The 18866-nt window shown below is 33.4% G+C and overlaps 1 protein-coding gene across 2 annotated transcripts; it reads left to right on the top strand.

The window, feature by feature from the left end:
* Nucleotides 1-1089: 1089 nt before the first annotated feature.
* Nucleotides 1090-18689, top strand: LOC111449942 (DNA-directed RNA polymerase III subunit 2). Of its 2 annotated transcripts, XM_023090034.1 has the most exons (39): nucleotides 1090-1214; nucleotides 1337-1454; nucleotides 1578-1699; nucleotides 1836-1928; nucleotides 2221-2293; nucleotides 2370-2460; nucleotides 2560-2612; nucleotides 2959-3023; nucleotides 3665-3773; nucleotides 3885-3995; nucleotides 5012-5071; nucleotides 5556-5594; nucleotides 6117-6167; nucleotides 6259-6357; nucleotides 7105-7164; nucleotides 7303-7395; nucleotides 7712-7813; nucleotides 8829-8939; nucleotides 9106-9222; nucleotides 10293-10409; nucleotides 10537-10617; nucleotides 11105-11209; nucleotides 11313-11393; nucleotides 11480-11611; nucleotides 11695-11739; nucleotides 12247-12324; nucleotides 12392-12531; nucleotides 12721-12811; nucleotides 14152-14270; nucleotides 14396-14531; nucleotides 14624-14754; nucleotides 15389-15514; nucleotides 15600-15655; nucleotides 16653-16723; nucleotides 16863-16947; nucleotides 17030-17133; nucleotides 17459-17587; nucleotides 18198-18380; nucleotides 18460-18689. In XM_023090034.1, exons 1-38 carry the CDS (start codon nucleotides 1183-1185, stop codon nucleotides 18246-18248), a joined length of 3477 nt encoding a protein of 1158 aa, XP_022945802.1. In that variant the 5' UTR covers nucleotides 1090-1182; the 3' UTR covers nucleotides 18249-18380; nucleotides 18460-18689. The 2 variants fall into 2 exon arrangements, with proteins under 2 accessions (XP_022945802.1, XP_022945803.1); XM_023090035.1 differs by lacking the exons at nucleotides 1090-1214; nucleotides 1337-1454; nucleotides 1578-1699; nucleotides 2221-2293 and having other exon boundaries at nucleotides 1880-1962; nucleotides 2357-2460; nucleotides 18460-18686.
* Nucleotides 18690-18866: the final 177 nt, after the last annotated feature.

Genomic DNA, 18866 nt, shown 5'->3' on the forward strand with positions numbered 1-18866 from the left:
TTAAACTATTTAAGTTCTAAATTTACAAAATATGTAGTAATCGGTTGAATTAATAAAAATATTAATAAATTTTTGGATCTAAAAAATATTTTAATAACAACTTTAAATTAAGAAAATCGTTCATCGTACTCTTACAACTTTTAAAAAACATTCGAAACATATTTTTTAACTTTTTTTAATTAAAAAATATTTTTATTATTTGTACTATGTTCCAAAAAGACTCGTTAATTTTCTAAATTTATATTAAACGTTTGTAGATAATCTATGAGGTATTGCTATCAAATACATGACCTAACCTCTTTGTTCAGAGAGATTCATTTAAAAATAATTTTATATAGACTTACACATTTGCATAAGAGTTTTAAAATAAAGGGAGAGAAATATTCCAAACAAATTAAAATAAATTAAAGAAAAATATAAAAAAGAACAATGGCCCGTACCTCCAACATAAATGCATCTACCTGGTTCTATGATCTTTAATGCGATGACACTCTCAACTGTACGTGAAATAGAAGAGTAAAATGCTCGAGTATTTTAAGTAATACTAGGGAATGCAAACACATGTAATATGAATGAGACCTATAAATAACGAGCATCGACATAAATTTTAAAATTAAAATAAATTTTAAAAAATTAAAAACTAAATTCTAATTTTCTCGAGTTTTATTTATCCGTGTTGATAAGAAGCAGCTTCAAAATTAATATTTTATAAATATCTAAATCAAAATGATTTGAATTTTGTTATTTTATCAAATTATCAAAATATTATGTGAACTTTTAAAGATTTTAATTTAAATTTTATATTTTCAATAAAATTTAAAATTAAAATTAGTTAAAAAAAACAACATTATGATTGTTTTTTTTAAATAACGCGAACATATTTCAAAATTTATAGGGAAAACTAATAAATAATAATAATTTTGTTTAAAATTAATAATAAACTATTAGAAGATATAAATTTTAATATTTGAATGAAATTCAAAATAAAATATCAAAATAATATATATATTTTAAAAAATAATATTTTGACTAAAAAAAAGAAAAAAAAGAAAGCATAAATAGCCCAATTAAAACTGCAGCGAAGGGGAGCCGAAATCCATAATATCGCTGTGTAAAAGGTTTAGGAAGGTTTTAGCTCGCACGGAGTCGGTTGTTCGAAGGAGTCTCTGAAGCTCAGAAGCCATGGTCGTGAAGCCGTCGGACGACGATTCAAAGTAAATCCAACCGCATTTTCTCAGTAAATCTTTGTTTCTTCGTTTTCATTTGACTGCATCGATGATGAATTGCGGTTTTCCGCCATTACTGATCGGTTACTTTCTACATGCAAAATCTGTAGGAACGGGAAGCAAGTCGACGATCCTAATGCAATCGGTTCGGACATTGACAAGCAATTCCTTGGCCTTCCTATCAAGTCAGCCGTCGACAAGTTTCAACTTCTTCCTGAATTTTTGAAGGTAGAAATCATCACTCTGCTTGATTATATGTTTAGCCACGAAAGTATCTCTATTACGCTGCTTTTGTTTAAGTTTCAGCCTATGATTATTAATGTATGTAGTTTAATAATCATCTGGTTTCAGGTAAGAGGTCTGGTTCGGCAACATTTGGATTCCTTTAACTACTTCGTGAATACAGAAATTAAAAAGATAGTCAAGGCCAATGATCGAATTGAATCCAGCACCGATCCGAGTATTTATCTTAGGTACACGATTTTCATTCATGTACCTCAGTATATATAACTGTCTTTCGAGTGATTTATCATTAGGTTATAATCATCTCTATTTACTCCTCTGTTTATTTTTAGCTATTGTGAAATTCTTCCCTTTTTTTTTTTGCAGGTTTCTAGATGTAAGAGTTGGCGAGCCTTCTGTGACCATGAATGCTGTCAGTGAATCTATTAGTCCTCATATGTGCCGCTTATCTGACCTTACGTATGTTTCCTTCGTGAATGTTATTACCATTTAGTTCTGCCTCTGCATTGATTTACAAAAAAGCTTATGAGTGATGGCGATGTTCCCCAACTGTTCTATTGTTTCAAAATTTCAATTGCATCTATATTTTTCACTGTGCTAGTTGAACCAAGCTGGCATTGTATTCTTCTTCAGTTAATCTTTTGAATGTATTTTTACCATATTGATTCAACGCTAGAACATAGAAGGAATTTAAATCATTGTGATATAATTGCTGATTTTTAATTTTTAAAAAAATATATTTGTGCATTAGATATGCCGCTCCTATACTAGTTGATATAGAATACATCGAAGAACATCATGCACAAAAAGCCCCAAGGGAGAAGGTAAAAACATTAGTACAAGGTTACGTTCATATCTGGTTTAGAGTATTTATACTGAGACATAAGTTGAATATTGCAGAAAGACGTGGTCATTGGGAGGATGCCTATAATGTTACGAAGCCGTTGCTGTGTTTTATATGGAAAAGACGAGGCTGAACTTGCAAGACTTGGTTTGTGGCAAAAAAAATTAGAATTAAATTATTATATGTTGCTTCTTTTCTCAGTTTTGTTATGGGATGGATAGTCATGAATGGTGTCTGTGTTTTTAGGTGAGTGTCCACTTGATCCTGGCGGCTATTTTGTAATCAAGGGCACCGAGAAGGTAATGCTTTTAACTATTTTTGTACTGTTAAAAAAGTAGTAACTAGATGTTCGATTTTCATGTACAGTCTCAAACATTATCATGTACGGGTCAAACTATTGTTTTTTTAGATTGGTCAAAAGTTAGATAGCACATAAAATGTATTAAAATGAAGAATTGTTACAAAAATGATCTCCAAAATAAACTTGAAAGCATAGAAAATTGTCATTTGTTCATTGTGTAGCCAATTTCCTTTGATTTTATCATTTTTCACTTCATTAAGTAATACTCATCATTCCCGTTCTGTTTTATCTATTTCTTAAAATTGCACACAGCTAACACTGTAAAATTCTCCCATCCATGCCAGGTAGTCTTGATTCAAGAACAACTTTCAAAGAACAGGATTATCATTGATACTGACAAAAAGGGGAAGTGAGTAGACTTTTTAAGCATCTTGTTTCGATGTTCTAATTTTTTTTCTCATTTGCATGATCATTGTTCTCTGTGAAGTTAGACGAGGGTTACTATTTCTCTTCTATATAATTATGTCTTCTAGGTTCCTAGTTTATTGTGCTTACATAGAATTAGAAATTGATTCTAATGGGCGTTGTTTGAGCTTGTACTGGATCGTGGATCCATATGGTTTTGGATGCTTTTATTGGTTGGTACATAGTTGTTTTTATAATGAATCTCTTCGTGATGTGAGTAACTTGGTCAATTAAAGCACTATCGAAGGATGCAAGGTGAGGCAGCCAAGCATCAAAGGATAAAATCTCCAAGAATTCTCAAAAGAACTTTTATTATGATTCAAAAAACAAGCTATCACAAGAGATTAGCCTTCTATTTATAGTGGATTAATAGGTTTACCTAATACCTATTATCTAGGTAAATAATTAACTGCAAACTAAAGCAATAACCATTCAAATAAAAATCACAAAACTATTACTAATTATGCTATTACTGCCGTTTATTCTTTGATTTCTTTTTTGAAATACTTGTTTTTCTCTCTTATATATTGGTTAAAAGTTCATACTTGTGTAACTTAAACCTGAGTTTTCCTTATTGCTTCCCAGTATAAATGCATCTGTTACAAGCAGCACAGAGGCAACAAAAAGTAAAACAGTTATTAAAATGGAAAATGAGAAGATCTATCTCCAGCTCAATATATTTACCACACCAAAGGTCTGAATAATTTCTGTATTTTCAGTGATTCACATCTCTCATTTGAATGTTCTTATTCAAGCCTAATTTTTCAATTAATTATTTGATCCTTTCGGTTTGTGGTTTTACTAGATTCCCATTGTGGTGGTCTTGAAGGCTATGGGAATGGAGAGTATTCAAGAAGTTGTGCAAATGGTTGGAAGAGATCCTCGATACGGGGCCCTACTTCTTCCATCAATTGAGGTTGCTAGCCATGCCAAAATTTCTCTTTCTTTAGACGCCCATTTTATCCTATTTTGTTTTGGTTTTTAACCAATGAATTAAGGTTGCCTTATCAAAAGAAATTTCTCTGATTGCCCTCCATGAAGCATGCTAGCATCTCAGTGAATGATACGCAATAAATATCAACTAGTTTTTCTATTATCAAAAAAGTCCTGTAAATACCGGAGACTAGCTCCTATTTCTAGAGGATGCTAGCTCATTAGGCAAACTAATCACTGAGAAAATAACCAACTAACAACCCAACAACTAACGAGAATTCTTCCTTGCGCTTAGTTACAATGATTGAGAAAGTCTTTGACCTTATTCAGCTTAGATTAGTTCTTCATTTTGTTGTTCAAATAATAAAAATAAATGATTAGGGCACATATTAACGGTTAAGACGACATTTTCTTTCTTTGAGGTCGAAGGTTCAAACCCTAATTTCTGCCTTTTTTGAACTAAAAAAAAAAAAAAAAAAGAGAAAATATAACTACCAATATAGTTCCTTTCTTGATCATTCTTCAACATTAGTAAAGCATTTTCCATGCGAAGTTAGATTTATAAATCCTTGTTAAAAAAAGCAACCAGCAAGAGCCAAAATAAGGTCTTCCTCCAAGCTCTTTGGCGTTATTTGATCCCTCCATGAACAAAATGATGAAAAAAACCCAAAAACAACTCTTCTATGGTTTTTGATCCTATCTGAGAATCTTCCTTGAAAGAATTTATCAAAATCAACGAAGTAGCCTACTAAATGATGATTGATATTCTCTTTTATTGACAATCATTATGTGTAACTAACTTAATATTGATGAAATGTATATGCATATGCATGTAAACTTGTTTTGAAACTGTTATGCTGTAGTTTTTGAGTATATGGATATAATAACTTTTATTGCACTTGTTTTATAGGCTGTGTAGTTTTGAATCCGTTTTATGCGTTATCCTTTGTCAGACATATAGTTTTTTTCTTCTCTTTGACAATTGCACTATTATTGTAGGAATGTGCGAAGGAAAAAATATATACACAAGAACAAGCATTAGAGTATCTTGAGACAAAGGTTTGTATTTTTGATACCACTGATTATTGATATTTAATGTGGTTTTATTTGGCTAGTTCATTTATTGATATTGATAACTCAAGTTTAAGGGAATGTTGCCGTCATAGGGAATTAGTTTGTATTAATAAACGAACTTCAACACTACCTTTGTTAAGATATAAACCATCATCTCAATATTAGCATTGTAGGAATTATATCTTTCATAGGGGTTTCTTTCATTTGTTACACTTGAGCGTTCCAAGTGTTATTTTCTCTAGTTTGATATTAACCATAATTAGATTAAGTGATGCCTTGTTTATAAACTCAGAATTTTTTATATGCCCTAGGTCAATCTCTATGTGGGTGCTCTGTTTTCCCGTTGCTCTAGAACTGTTCATATCTGATATTTATACATCTTATTTTCCTTTATACTCGGGCATGTTTGTGCATTGATTTTGTTGACATGCTATATTGTATTTTTTGAATTTTGTTTGTTTTCTGACAGGTGAAGAAGTTTCAATTTTTTAGTGCTCCTCCAGAAAAGGTTTTCTTCTTTCTCATTCATTTTAAGTTTTTGAGTATGAAGTGCAAGTTATAGTAATTTGGGATACGTTTTTAGCTGCAGTCTTTCCTTTTTGGGTATAAAAATGACTTTATTGATAAATGAAATGATTTAAAAACTTGTTGGGTTCTCTTATCAAAAAAAAAAAAAAAAAAAAAAAAAACTTGTTGGGTTAGTTGAGGGCTCTCCAATTAGCCAGGATGGAACCTGTACGCCTAGAGGCGGAAGGCATAATAGAATTTCAAAGATTCTAACTCCAACAAGGAAGTTGAACTTTTTTTTGTTTTGGTACACTCTTAACCAATTTTTTCATAAGAGGGAACCAGAGGTGTTGATCCATAGGAGGATGTACAAAGTGTTTAAAAGAAGCATAGTTTTTGAATAGATTATGCAATTCATATAATTTTTTTGTGTTTTTAGATACTAACCCTATGCTTGCTACATAAATCTGCTTCTTTTGAAGGAAAAATAGTAACTGTGACACTCTTTTGATTCATTTATCAGGAAGGAAGGGCTCTAGGGATACTTCGTGATGTTTTTCTTGCCAATGTCCCAGTGAGTGGAGTTTCTCTCATATTAATTTGTTTTGATTCTTATATTTGTTTGCTTTAACCGCTCATGTTCTTCAATTGTGTTCTCTGATTAGGTCCATAAAAATAACTTTCTTCCAAAATGCATATATGTTGGCGTCATGATGAGACGGATGATGGATGCAATTTTAAATAAGGATGCTATGGATGACAAGGTTAAGTTGCAACTTCCCAACATGAATGTTCTATTATCAGTCTCCTGATTTGCAGATTATAATTAAATTCAGCTTGCAGCTGACTAAACTAATATTGTTTACATCTGACTAAACTATTATCTGAAATTTTTTTCTTATTTCCTGTAATATTGTAGAATTCTTTTTTATCAGAGAACTTAGTTTGTGTAATTTTTTCCATCATCAAAGAGGGAGGGTACAAAAGAAGGAGACAAGAGGTCCCCACAAGGCAAGGGAATTATAAAAAAGCTTTTAAATTGTCAAAAGCTTTTGCAAAGGAATAATTATAGGAATTGCTTGAGATAGCACAACAGCTAGAGGCAAACATTCTACAATTACAAGTCTTTTGAAACAAACATCCAAAGTGATGCATAAAAACTAGCAATGGCTGAACTTCCTCTAGCATAAGACAATCACCTCTTTTACAGGGGAAATAAAGTTAATTCAGCTAATACTCTTATGCCTAAAGCTCTTTTACTGCCAAGTAACGATATTCTATATAAGCAGAAGCATCTTTGCAACCTTGATTTGTTCTTGTGTCCAATAATTATTTGTTAAATGTTCATGAGTGTCTAGCAAGTGTTTATTGTGATAATAAGTGTTTGATACGTGCCTGACAATTGTTAGTTCTATTCAATTTTCTCAATTAGTGTTTGATGTATTTAATGTGCTTAACAAGTGTTCAACACATGATATAATTTTAAAGGGTAGTTTCTTGTTGAAGTATAGGATTATGTGGGCAACAAACGTTTGGAGCTATCTGGTCAGTTGATCTCGTTACTTTTTGAGGTATATGCTATTTACTTCTACCTGTGGACTTCTCATTTGCTGTTTGTTATTTAATTGTGTTCTTTAAAGATTAAAAAAAAAAAAAAAAAAAAAAAAAAAAAAAAAACTTAAGTGTTTACTTGTAATTTTTCTTTGTAGGATTTATTCAAGACAATGGTTAGTGAAGTGAAGAAGACAGTTGATAAGCTTCTTGGAAAGCACAGTAGGTCAAGTCGGTTTGACTTCTCTCAGGTTAGAATCTATTTTCAAATTGCTAAGTGATCTGCAGCAGAAATTTTGAGGATTGTTGGTTCATAATTATAGTTAACAAGTTATATAGATTTTTGAGCTGGTGGAAGAATAAAGGGGTGAGGTGTTCCCTCTTGGCATCTTATATTAACTCCTTTTAAATTATAGAAGGAAAGGTAGCAGATTCCCCCATCTATAATGGCAAGCTTGGGTGGTAACAATTTTTAGTGTCAACTGGAAGAGTACAACAATTTATTGAAAAACACACTTTTTCCTTTTACTCTAGAGATGTCATTAAATAAATATCTGTCTTTTGCAGCATCTGAATTCGAACATTATTTCTTTTGGGCTAGAAAGGACCCTTTCAACTGGTAATTGGGATGTTAAAAGGTTCAGGATGCACCGGAAGGGGATGAGTCAGGTCATTGTTCTCCTCTTTGACTATTATCATTCAATTCAGTTGGCGTATGCTATCTTGTATAACACAAAACTTGAAAACTTGGCGAGGAAGATTTCTGAGCTTTTTCCCTGACCAAATTGTTATTTCTTGGTCTATCATTGGATAAAGGTAACATCAGTTGAGTAAGGGCTTATTATTGCTGTTCTATATACATCCACACTTTTATGCCTAATATTCAGTTAGATTGTTCAAGTTTCTTTCCTGTTAAAAAAACAAACAATTTTAATTCGTGATGAACCATATCTCCAAGGCATTAGTAAGGGAAGCACATATTCCATTGATTGAAGAGGAAATATTACAAAAGAAAGGAGAGAAGTTCTCCTGGCAGCCTAGAGTGGATAACAAAAGCATTTTCACCCGGCCAAAATCTCAAACACAATTCATATTGTTTAGAAATCTCTAGTCAACAACTGAACATATCTATTTTGTATAGGACATTCAATCTTTTGAAACCAACACTTCTAAGAGTTATTTTGCATGCAAGGAATTTGGTCTTAGACTTCAAGTGTGATCTTGTATATTCTTTTTCCAGTCAATTATTAGAACATTCTTCTTCATTAGAAAATTTAAAGAGAATAAATGAAAATTTATGATAATTAGAAGAGGACAAAATATCCTATCTCTATAAGCTAATGTATAGAATTCAAATACAATAACCTTTCACGGCAAATAGGCTTCCCAACTTTCAAACCCATTGTGTATCTTTCCTCTCTATCTTGTCTCTCTCCTCAAATTCTACTCCCTGGTCTTTGGTGCTACGCACTTTATCCTATTTCACATTCCTGTACTCATTCTTTTCCTTCTCTTCTTGTCATAGAATTTGTACTGTATTCTCCTTGGCAATAATTTATTCTGTTCTGAGAATTTTAATTTTCATTAATGAGAATGCTCGCTTATTCGTTTCTTGTGATTTGTCTAGTCACTTTTAACCTTTTTTTTAAACATACCTGGCTTAATGCAGTTCTCTTGTCAATAGGTTCTTGCTAGGTTATCTTTTATTTCTACTATGGGTCATGTGACTAGAGTCTCCCCACAGTTTGAGAAGTCCAGGAAAGTTAGTGGACCAAGAGCACTACAACCTAGTCAGGTAAGGATAATCAGTAAACATCGATCATGCAAAGATTTATCGTAATAATTATTACTGCTATTTGGATATTGTTCTTGATGTCTAATTATTAAGAACAATGTCCACAATAATTTCTTCGTCATTGTACAAAATATTTCCGACTTATTTGTGATATTTATTACTGTAGTGGGGTATGCTTTGTCCATGCGATACTCCAGAAGGTGAGGCTTGTGGACTTGTAAAAAACTTGGCTCTGATGACTCATGTAACGACAGATCAGGAAGAAGGCCCATTAATTTCTTTGGTATTGCTCACAACTATAACTTCTTTAATCACATTTGGGCCCTCTCTTTTTCACAACATATATTCTCCTTATGTGAACTGCCGCATGGCTTCCTTTTATTTATTTATTTATTTCTAATCCACACCTTAAAAGATTCAAGAACAAGGTAAACCACAAGTTTCATAAAACAAAATGAAGGTCAAAGATTCATGCTGAAGAAATATTCAGCCTAGCACCCATAAAGAAGTCAATGTGTGGTGAGAGGATCTTTAGAGGGACTGAGAGACTTATAGTGAGGTTTGGTCCACCGCCAGATTCCATGTTTCCTTTTGAGTGTTGGTTTCTAAGAACTTTTGTAATTATACGCTTGGTCTTTATTTTACTTGATTGAAATCATTTCTTTAGGTGGGTTCCTTTTGTAGGCTTTGTTTTCTGGATGCCCTTGTATTTTTCATTTTTTCTCAATGAAAGTTTGGTCTCTTCTATACAAAATAGGACTACCTTAAGAGGGAAGTATACATGCAAGATCCCATAAGCAAGGGGAGTAATCTGATATGATCCTTCCTGGGTTGTGGTTCAATTAAATGCCAAAAGAAGAGAGGATAACATCCACAATCCCCCTATTTTCAAGAGTCATCTTTTTCTTCATTTACAAGCTATCAAGCTATGCACATAAGTAGTCTTTCTAACTGAATGAAGAACTAGTAACTGTGCTTGCTAATTTTGAAACCTAACATTCGATCACACTTGCATCACTTTTTTTATAGTTTTCCAGCCTTCAACTTCTCCATAGTAAATCCTTATCTTACCCTCCCATGTTCCCCTTCTTATTCTTTCTAAAATACGTAAAAATGCAATTGTTGCGTCTAGTTAATAGTGTTTCTATGTTTCTTGAACAATCATAATCCAATAAGCCCTTCAACAACTGGGGATGCATCGATATAGCCTAGTTTCTTGAGTGCTTTCTTCTATTTCTCGTGTGTTTCCTCGGGGCTTTGTGTTTATTTATTCGCTGTTCTTGAGAAGTTCATGGCTGTTCAACGTACCAATCTTTTATATGAATTTTGAATTGTACATTGTTGTATCAATAGTGCTACTGTTTGGGTGTCGAAGACTTGGAGCTTCTTTCTGCAGAAGAGCTACATACACCAAATTCATTTCTTGTTATTTTCAATGGGCGTATCCTTGGCAAACATCGGCGGCCTCAGGTGAAGATATTCTTGAACTCTAGTTTATAGTTTACATTCCATTCTCTCTGATTGACAGATAAATGTAGCATGTTCATTGATTAAAATTTTCCTTCTTGTTTCACACTTGTCGGCTTCTTCCTTTTAGTACTTTGCTACTGGTATGAGAATGCTGAGGAGAGCTGGAAAAATTGGCGAGTTTGTCAGTGTCTTTGTGAATGAGAAGCAGGTTGGTCTCTTTTTTGTTCTTGTTCTCCTATAACAATGTGCCAGCCACTCTAGGTTTATTCTTATGTACAATGCTTCAGTATAGTATTTAGCACTTATGGATAACACTCTGCAGTGGTCTTCTACTTAAAGTCTTAATTTGGACATATATTGTTACATTCAATTTAACTCATTCTGCTGAAGAAATTCAAGCAGCATTTTTCATTTCAGATGTCCAAAGCTCTGGGCAAGGGTATTACGATCAAGTTGCATTTTATTGCTTTGAAATGAGCTTGTATATGAAAATGTTTGATAATATTTCTGCACAAGAAGTAGAAAGGTTGCATTTTTTGCAGTGGAAATGTGACTTCCCTCATGAATTACATGTTATTGAGACAATACTTTCATGAGACCATGTTCATACTTGAATGGGACATGATTTCCATCTTCATTTTTTTTCCTGATATTTATTACACTTGCGAACCACTAAGCCTGTGTGAATGTATCAGCACTGTGTATACATTGCTTCTGATGGAGGACGAGTTTGTCGTCCGCTTGTCATTGCTGACAAAGGTGTATCGAGGATTAAAGAATACCATATGAAAGAGTTATCGGTAGGTACATTCAACTACTGCTGGCGTTTGTGTTCCTACTTTGCATCAAACCGTCAGAGTTACTAATGAAAATATTTTTTTGGTCACTTTTCCTTTTTTCCAGGATGGAGTCCGTACATTTGATGATTTTTTACGGGAAGGTTTAATCGAGTATCTTGATGTGAACGAGGAGAATAATGCTTTGGTATGTTTACAACTGAATTGTCTAATGTTCTTTGATTATGATATGTTGTTCGATCACAAAAACAAACCAAGTGCATCATTTTTCAGATTGCTTTGTATGAAGGAGAAGCTACACCAGAAACAACTCATATTGAGATTGAGCCCTTCACCATATTAGGCGTTGTAGCTGGGTTAATTCCATATCCTCATCATAACCAATCGCCTAGAAACACATATCAGGTTTGTTTTCTACGATCTCCATGATTCTCTCCCTACTTATTTATTATTTAACAGTCTTTAAGTAACTGTATTCTTATTCATAGTGCGCTATGGGAAAGCAAGCCATGGGAAACATCGCATACAATCAGGCAAGTAACTATTTTAATTATTGATTTCAGGCTTGCAGCTCTCTTTTCTCTGCTTAAGTGATAACGTAGCACTTTCTCTCTACTTCCATATCCCTGTGTGAAAGTGATGATTTTTTTTTGTCTCGTTCAAACGTGATTCCTGTAATTATTTGACATTTACATAGTAAAAATAATCATCAATCCTAGGAACTGGTTGTTGTCTTAAAAACTAGATAAAAAATCATTGAAATATGGATAGATTTCGTCTAGCTTGATTATAATAGATTTGAAATTCTTGTTGGAAAAAAATATTAAGCTGTGTGAGGTCAGCAGGTGCTGGATGCCAATATTTTGCAAACCTAGCATTGTTAACTGAAACTTGAGAATAATTTGCACGAAAATCTCTTTCAAGACTTCCTGCAGTACTTTTCATTTTCTAGAATGGATGTATTTTTGTTACTTTAAGGACTACCGCATTGAACAATGTGTTCCCTTTAGTAGTTTTGAGAATCATGTTGTATCTTGCAGTTAAAACGAATGGACACATTACTGTACTTGCTGGTGTATCCCCAGAGGCCCTTATTAACAACGAGGACTATTGAGCTGGTTGGTATGATGTATATTTTTTGAGCTTCAAACATTATGGGTGCACAACTAATTACTTTGCTATTAGGTTGGATATGACAAGCTTGGAGCAGGGCAGAATGCAACTGTTGCTGTCATGAGTTACAGTGGCTATGATATAGAGGATGCAATCGTCATGAATAAATCGTCACTTGATCGTGGTTTTGGTCGTTGTATTGTTTTTAAGAAGTACGTAAATAAACTTTGGGGAGCTTAAAATTCTTTTGGCTGCATGTTATAGCTTTTTCCTATTTTGTCTTGGGTCCTGTCATGAATAGGTTTGATGGCTTGAGATAGGTCCTAAAGTGTGAAACTTGAAAATTAGAGTTTCAACAGGAAGTCTTTTCTTTGTAATCATATATATTCTACAATGTGCAGATATTCTTCTGTCAATCAGAAGTATGAAAACAACACTGCTGACAGGATAGTCAGGCCGAATAGAAACGAAGATTATTCGGGAAATATGCAGGTAAAAAATACACACATTAATAGCTTCTTTTACTGGAATTATATGGATTATTGTGTATGCTTCTGTCAATAGTTATTTTTTTTCCATTCAACTATTTCTGGTCATTCATTGTTCAATTATATGATGGGTTATAGTACCCTCACATTTCTCTCTTTTCTAACCAAGCCTTTTCTTTTAAGTATGTACTATATCTCCTAGTCAACGAGCTTAACGTCCATAAAGGAAGAGCGAAACTGTGTGTTATATTATGGCTTTCTTCATTGACATGACCACCAATAGGATGCAAACCATCTTTCAATATTTGGCCTCTACTCCTTCAGCATACATGCTGTTATTCAGATTTAAAAATTTTCCTTGTACGTTAGCATTTTTTTCCCATTATTCATGAATTGTGCATGTTCCTTTGCTGCAATCTGGACACTGCTCATTAGTTCGTGGAAGTTACAAGTTTAGTCACAACTTGACTACAGTTTTTTTCCTTTGAAAGAACAACTTAAACCACAGTTGATCCAAGGGCTAATTGTAACTACGTCAAATTGGAGTATATTTAAATGCCAAGGAATTGAAGGCATGGAACTTAATTGCTTAATTTTTTGATATACTTTGTATGTCCCTGTATAATAGTTACATCTTCAAAAACATATCAGTGGAAGGATAATGGGTCAAGAATCTATTGCACATTACAAAATTGTTATCAGAGTATCCTACAGAAAGGTGTGACTAAGTTGGTCAAATTGGTCAAGCTTGCATCTCTATTTGGAAAATTGATGCAATTTTTCTAATTTTTGCATGTCTTTTACTTTCCAATAGGACTGGTTTTTAAATTTTAATTTCAGAAAATTTATTTTCCTGGTAATTTACTCGATATATCCTTGCATTGTTTTAATCAACAAACAAGTGAAATTGAATTCATGTGAACCTGAACGTGAGTTTCCTTTGATGAAGTCTATAGCTTCGTGAGTGATTAAGCCTTGGTGTGAGACAATGGATGTAGCAAGCTATAAAGTATCTGTCCAGCGTTCATTATCTATTGTTTTCAATACTTAGTTTGCAAATGATAACTTTCTCAACTGGAGGGTTTTTTTTGTAATTTTCATGTTTTCAATAGTTATTTTGCAAATCATGTATTCATTTGTTTTTTTATCTAGTTCTATACCAAATTGATCTGAGTATTAAGATTTTTTCTGGAGCTGTGATCTAAAGGGGACTTACCACTCTAACAAAGCTTCTGGAATTTTCATCGTATTCTCTTTTAGGCCATTTTGAAGATCATGTTCTTCATGTTTGGAATATATAACATTGTAACACTTGGACATTTACTTTTCCTTTTATTTCTATAGATATTAGATGATGATGGACTTGCTGCTCCGGGAGAGATTATTAGACCAAACGACGTTTATGTCAACAAACAAACCCCCATGATAACGAAAGGGACACCCTTACCAGGAATACCAGATAGGTCGGTTGCAGTCCTTTGATATCTTTGACGGGTCTCATTGATGCCATTAGTTCTTACTCTATTTTTATTATTAGTGCATTTAGGTCTTATTGATGCCATTAGTTCTTACTCTATTTTTATTACAGTGCGTATAGGCCTTGTAAACAAATATTTAAAGGTTCTGAAGGAGAGCCTACCGTGATCGATAGAGTGGCTCTTTCTACAGATAAAAATGACTGTTTATGTATCAAATTCTTGATTCGCCAGACCCGTAGACCAGAGGTGGGTAATATTTATCTAGGGTCACCTTGAGTAACAATATTCTCATTCATGGAACCTTTCCCTCACATTAATTTGCATGCTTGTTTTCTCAGCTTGGTGATAAGTTCAGTAGCAGACATGGACAAAAAGGTGTATGTGGCACAATTGTTCAACAAGAGGATTTCCCATTTTCTGAACGTGGAATTTGTCCAGATCTAATTATGAATCCTCATGGATTCCCAAGGTAAACTTTCAAGTCTCCTTGAGGGGTGTTGATTTACGTATCTCCATAATTCCTGTCGCTAGATATGTTGTATGCATATAAATTATATGTTGTTATTCTATCTATCATATGCATATAAGTTCTACACAGTTTTTTAAAATTTGTTTTATGACTAATTCTTAAATTTTTATTATGCATTCATAACTACTAGTTCTCATTATTTTTCTGCATGATAAAATAAGTATGGTTATTTTATATAATTAAAAGTATTAAATACTAGATAGTTAAGTTTATAGAAAAGAATTCTTGTATAACAAGGGTATGCAAACATAAAAATTATGTCAAGTTGCTTCCTCGTGAATTATGTTGTAGCACATGTATGCTTGTTCTTTTAGCAGGATCTTGTTTATTTTTTCCTTCGCAAACATGATTTGCATTATACTCATTTTTTTTGCTGATAAAAATATAATTAATTTAGAAAGTGGACGATGGTTCTACTTTCCATATCATGGTTTGTGCTCTTTTTCTCTATCATTTTTCCAACCACAATTCTAAAATTGCATAAATCATCATCTTAAGTTTGTGATTTGATTTATGCCACTTACTAAAGCATGTAAAGTTACTAGCGTTAATGGTTATGAATTGGTTGCTGCAGTCGAATGACAGTGGGGAAGATGATTGAACTCCTAGGAGGAAAAGCAGGGGTTTCATGTGGTAGGTTTCACTATGGTAGTGCATTTGGAGAGCCAAGTGGTCATGCAGACAAAGTTGATGCTATAAGGTATTAAGCTGCTTCCTTTACATCAACTAACACCGTCTTCTATGGTCTTTCAAGAGTCGTTGAATTATTTTCCTCTCCTTTTCAGCGAGACTCTTATCAAGAGAGGCTTCAGTTACAATGGGAAAGACATTCTTTACTCAGGTTTTTATCTTCCCTGAGGGTTAATTACTCTCACGTTGAGAAGTTTAATGTCCTATTTCTTACTTGATTTTGTCCTGTTAAACATTCTAATATTTCCGTTCCTATGACATTGTGACTTGAAAAGTTGAATTGTTTATGTTGAAATATAGAGAACTTTGTTGTGATGGTTCTCTTATGTGCCTTTAGTCATCCAGATCAGCTGAATGATATGGATTGAGTTTAACCTTTTTCACACATTCCTTAGCAATAAGATAAAATCTAAGCCCTAGTTGAACTTTTTAGGGTTGTTTAACAAAAGTAGATAGATTCCCCATGAAGAAGATGGATATATCGGTACAAAGTCTCTATTCTTTATCAAACATTATGAAAATTTAAAGGTTGAAATCCTATTTTACTTCTAGCTTTACATTTGGTCCTTGTACTTTTGAAGTGTCCATTTTGGTCCCTATATGTTTAGCTATTGCTTATTTTGATTCTTAATACTTTTAAAATGTCTATTTTGGTTACTTAACTTTCAAAAGTGGCAATTCAGATCCTCTTTGTAAATTTTTTACACAACGGAAACCAGTAAGTTATAGCCATATTTTAAACAACTTTGGACAAAAAAACTTTTGGATGCATACATAATTTTCTAGGGAACACATGATCTTTAGAGACAAAGATCTAGCCATGTATTCTGATGCACAGAGGAAGCTGCCCTTTTGGGACATGTTTAGCCTTATTGTGATTATCTTGACATCTTGCTTATACGGTGTGCTGCCTATAGCTAGAGGCATAGTCTTGTTAGGTTTCGTTCATTAGAGTCTTAGCCCGCATTAAGGATCGAATGAAATTTCACAGTTTTCTATGAGTTTCCTTAGGCGTACGTAGCACGTACCTTTTCTTGTGAATACACTCAATCAAAATTTGGAAAGAAAATTTTCCTAGACCTTTATTCTCTGGCTCCAACATTTGCTGCTCTGACTGTTAGAAGCTGATATGTTGTTTCATTCTCTAGGAATCACAGGTTGCCCATTACAAGCATATATATTTATGGGACCAATTTACTACCAGAAGTTAAAGCACATGGTAAGATTCTGTTCCTCTCCTATTCATTCCAGTTTCCACCTTTTTTTCAAAATAGAAATTTGGGTTTGCATTATTTACTGTATGAGATATTTGTTTTTTTTTTTTTTTTTTTTTGGGTCTAATGTTTTGTGTTAAATAGGTCTTGGACAAAATGCATGCTCGAGGTAGTGGTCCACGTGTCATGTTAACTAGACAACCAACAGAAGGGAGAGCCAGGAATGGAGGTTTGGTATCTTTTAGTTACTATTTACAACTTCTCCTCAGTGTACGAAGTACTGCATATTCAAGTAGCTGTCTATTTCTCAGGACTTCGAGTTGGAGAAATGGAACGCGATTGTTTGATTGCGTATGGTGCTAGTATGCTGATTTTTGAACGTTTAATGGTCTCAAGTGATCCTTTCGAAGTTCAGGTACTTTTTTCTTTTCTTTTATTCCTGCATTCCCCTTGTAGTTGCATATGCTTCTAAATTATTGTTACAACAAATGAGGTCTAGTGGTTATTATGAGAGTTCTAAAATTTTCCTTAAATTCTTACTTTTGCATATATATAATGATAATAATAAAGCGATTAGACACGATCATGCTACTACGAACAGTTGACATCGATCCCTTGTATGATAATTTTCTCTATACGTCATTTGCAAAAAAAAAAAAAAAAATAATAATAATAATAATAAATGATAATATTGTGTATACTTCCCTATAGTTGACGATGCTCCCCACTTATTGGCACAGGTCTGCAGAGTTTGTGGTTTGTTGGGATATTACAACCACAAGCTAAAAGCGGGAATCTGTTCTTCATGTAAAAATGGAGATAACATATCCACCATGAAACTTCCATATGCGTGCAAGCTCCTAATCCAGGTAGGTCGAGTTTTCTTTTTTAATTTTTCTTCTCTATTCGATTGTCTGCATCGCAAAGTCGTAGTTTCTAAGTAATTTGGATACGGATATGAGATAGAACAACATGACACGAACACGATGATAACTCGTCATTTTTTAACAAATCTAAGACATATAAACACGGCTAGTATACATTTATTAAATTTAGCATTTTAAAAAATATATATATACCTATTTTTATATCAGAAAAAATGTATTCGATGTAATTTGCTCACAACAAAATTTTTGCATTTGTTTGCTTAATAAAATGAGTTTGATGTATTTTGCTCCCGGTTGAGTATCCGATACGTGTCTAACAAGTATCGGAGTGTCCAAGTATTTGGTTGGACGTAGACACGCTAACCAAACTAAAGTGTCGTACTTCATAGCCTAGTTTGCTTTTCTGTTGATATTAAATGTGAAAATATCATAGAAAGTAGGAATTTTTCCATTTTATGGATTGCCACATTGACAGAACAAGGATCACCATCCAGCTCAAACCTTGTGACTATAGATCACTGACTGTTCTATTCTCTATAAAAGTCGATCTGTTCTATTATGAATGTCACGATAATTGTGTTTCGATATGCAGGAACTTCAATCTATGAATATTGTTCCTCGCCTAAAACTAGCCGAAGCCTGATCAACATCAAAGCCACGATTCGAACGGGTCGAGACTACTGTACATAGACGAAAATTTTGGAGAAGTATTTTTGCAAGCCAGTCATCCACATTTCTGTCAACGAGGCCTCAAGGCTGCATCACACAGGACAAAGTAGTAAGGCCTTTTGGTTTCTCCTCTCCGCTGCAACAGCTTTTAGTTCGCTAGCTAACCCGACGTCTCATTACTACAGGTCTTGGTGCTATAATTTATAATCCGACTCGGTGTCGCAGAACACATCGAGACCAAGGGATTTTTGCTTTTCTCATGCACATAAGGTAGTTCAGAGGAAGGGCAATGACAAGTATTTAGGGAATGCCATTTTATTTGGTGAGATTGTGTGTTGTTTTACAGGATTATTACTAAATTATCGTAATTTTCATTAATTTAAGAATCTAAATAATTATATCCTTAAACCTCCAACCATTCTTAAATCAGTCATCCCTCATACCTAAACCTCAAATCATTCATCCATTGTCACAAGTCCAATGACGTGTCATCAAAAAGTGACGTGTCAGTTGGGTTGAGAATTCACAACCTAATTCATTATTTTTGGGTTGGATTGGGATGCTGATTTTTTTTTTTAATTATTTAAAAAAA

The sequence above is a fragment of the Cucurbita moschata genome, unplaced genomic scaffold (genome assembly GCF_002738365.1).
Source record: "Cucurbita moschata cultivar Rifu unplaced genomic scaffold, Cmos_1.0 Cmo_Scf00011, whole genome shotgun sequence".
NCBI classification, from domain to species: Eukaryota; Viridiplantae; Streptophyta; class Magnoliopsida; order Cucurbitales; family Cucurbitaceae; genus Cucurbita; species Cucurbita moschata.

Coding starts and splice junctions, on each gene's coding strand:
- LOC111449942 (XM_023090034.1), top strand. CDS start 1,183: ATGGTCGTGAAGCCGTCGGACGACGATTCAAA. Junction 7,814..8,828: donor ACCGGAAGGGGATGAGTCAG/GTCATTGTTCTC, acceptor TCTTGTCAATAG/GTTCTTGCTAGGTTATCTTT. Junction 11,210..11,312: donor ACCATATGAAAGAGTTATCG/GTAGGTACATTC, acceptor CCTTTTTTCCAG/GATGGAGTCCGTACATTTGA.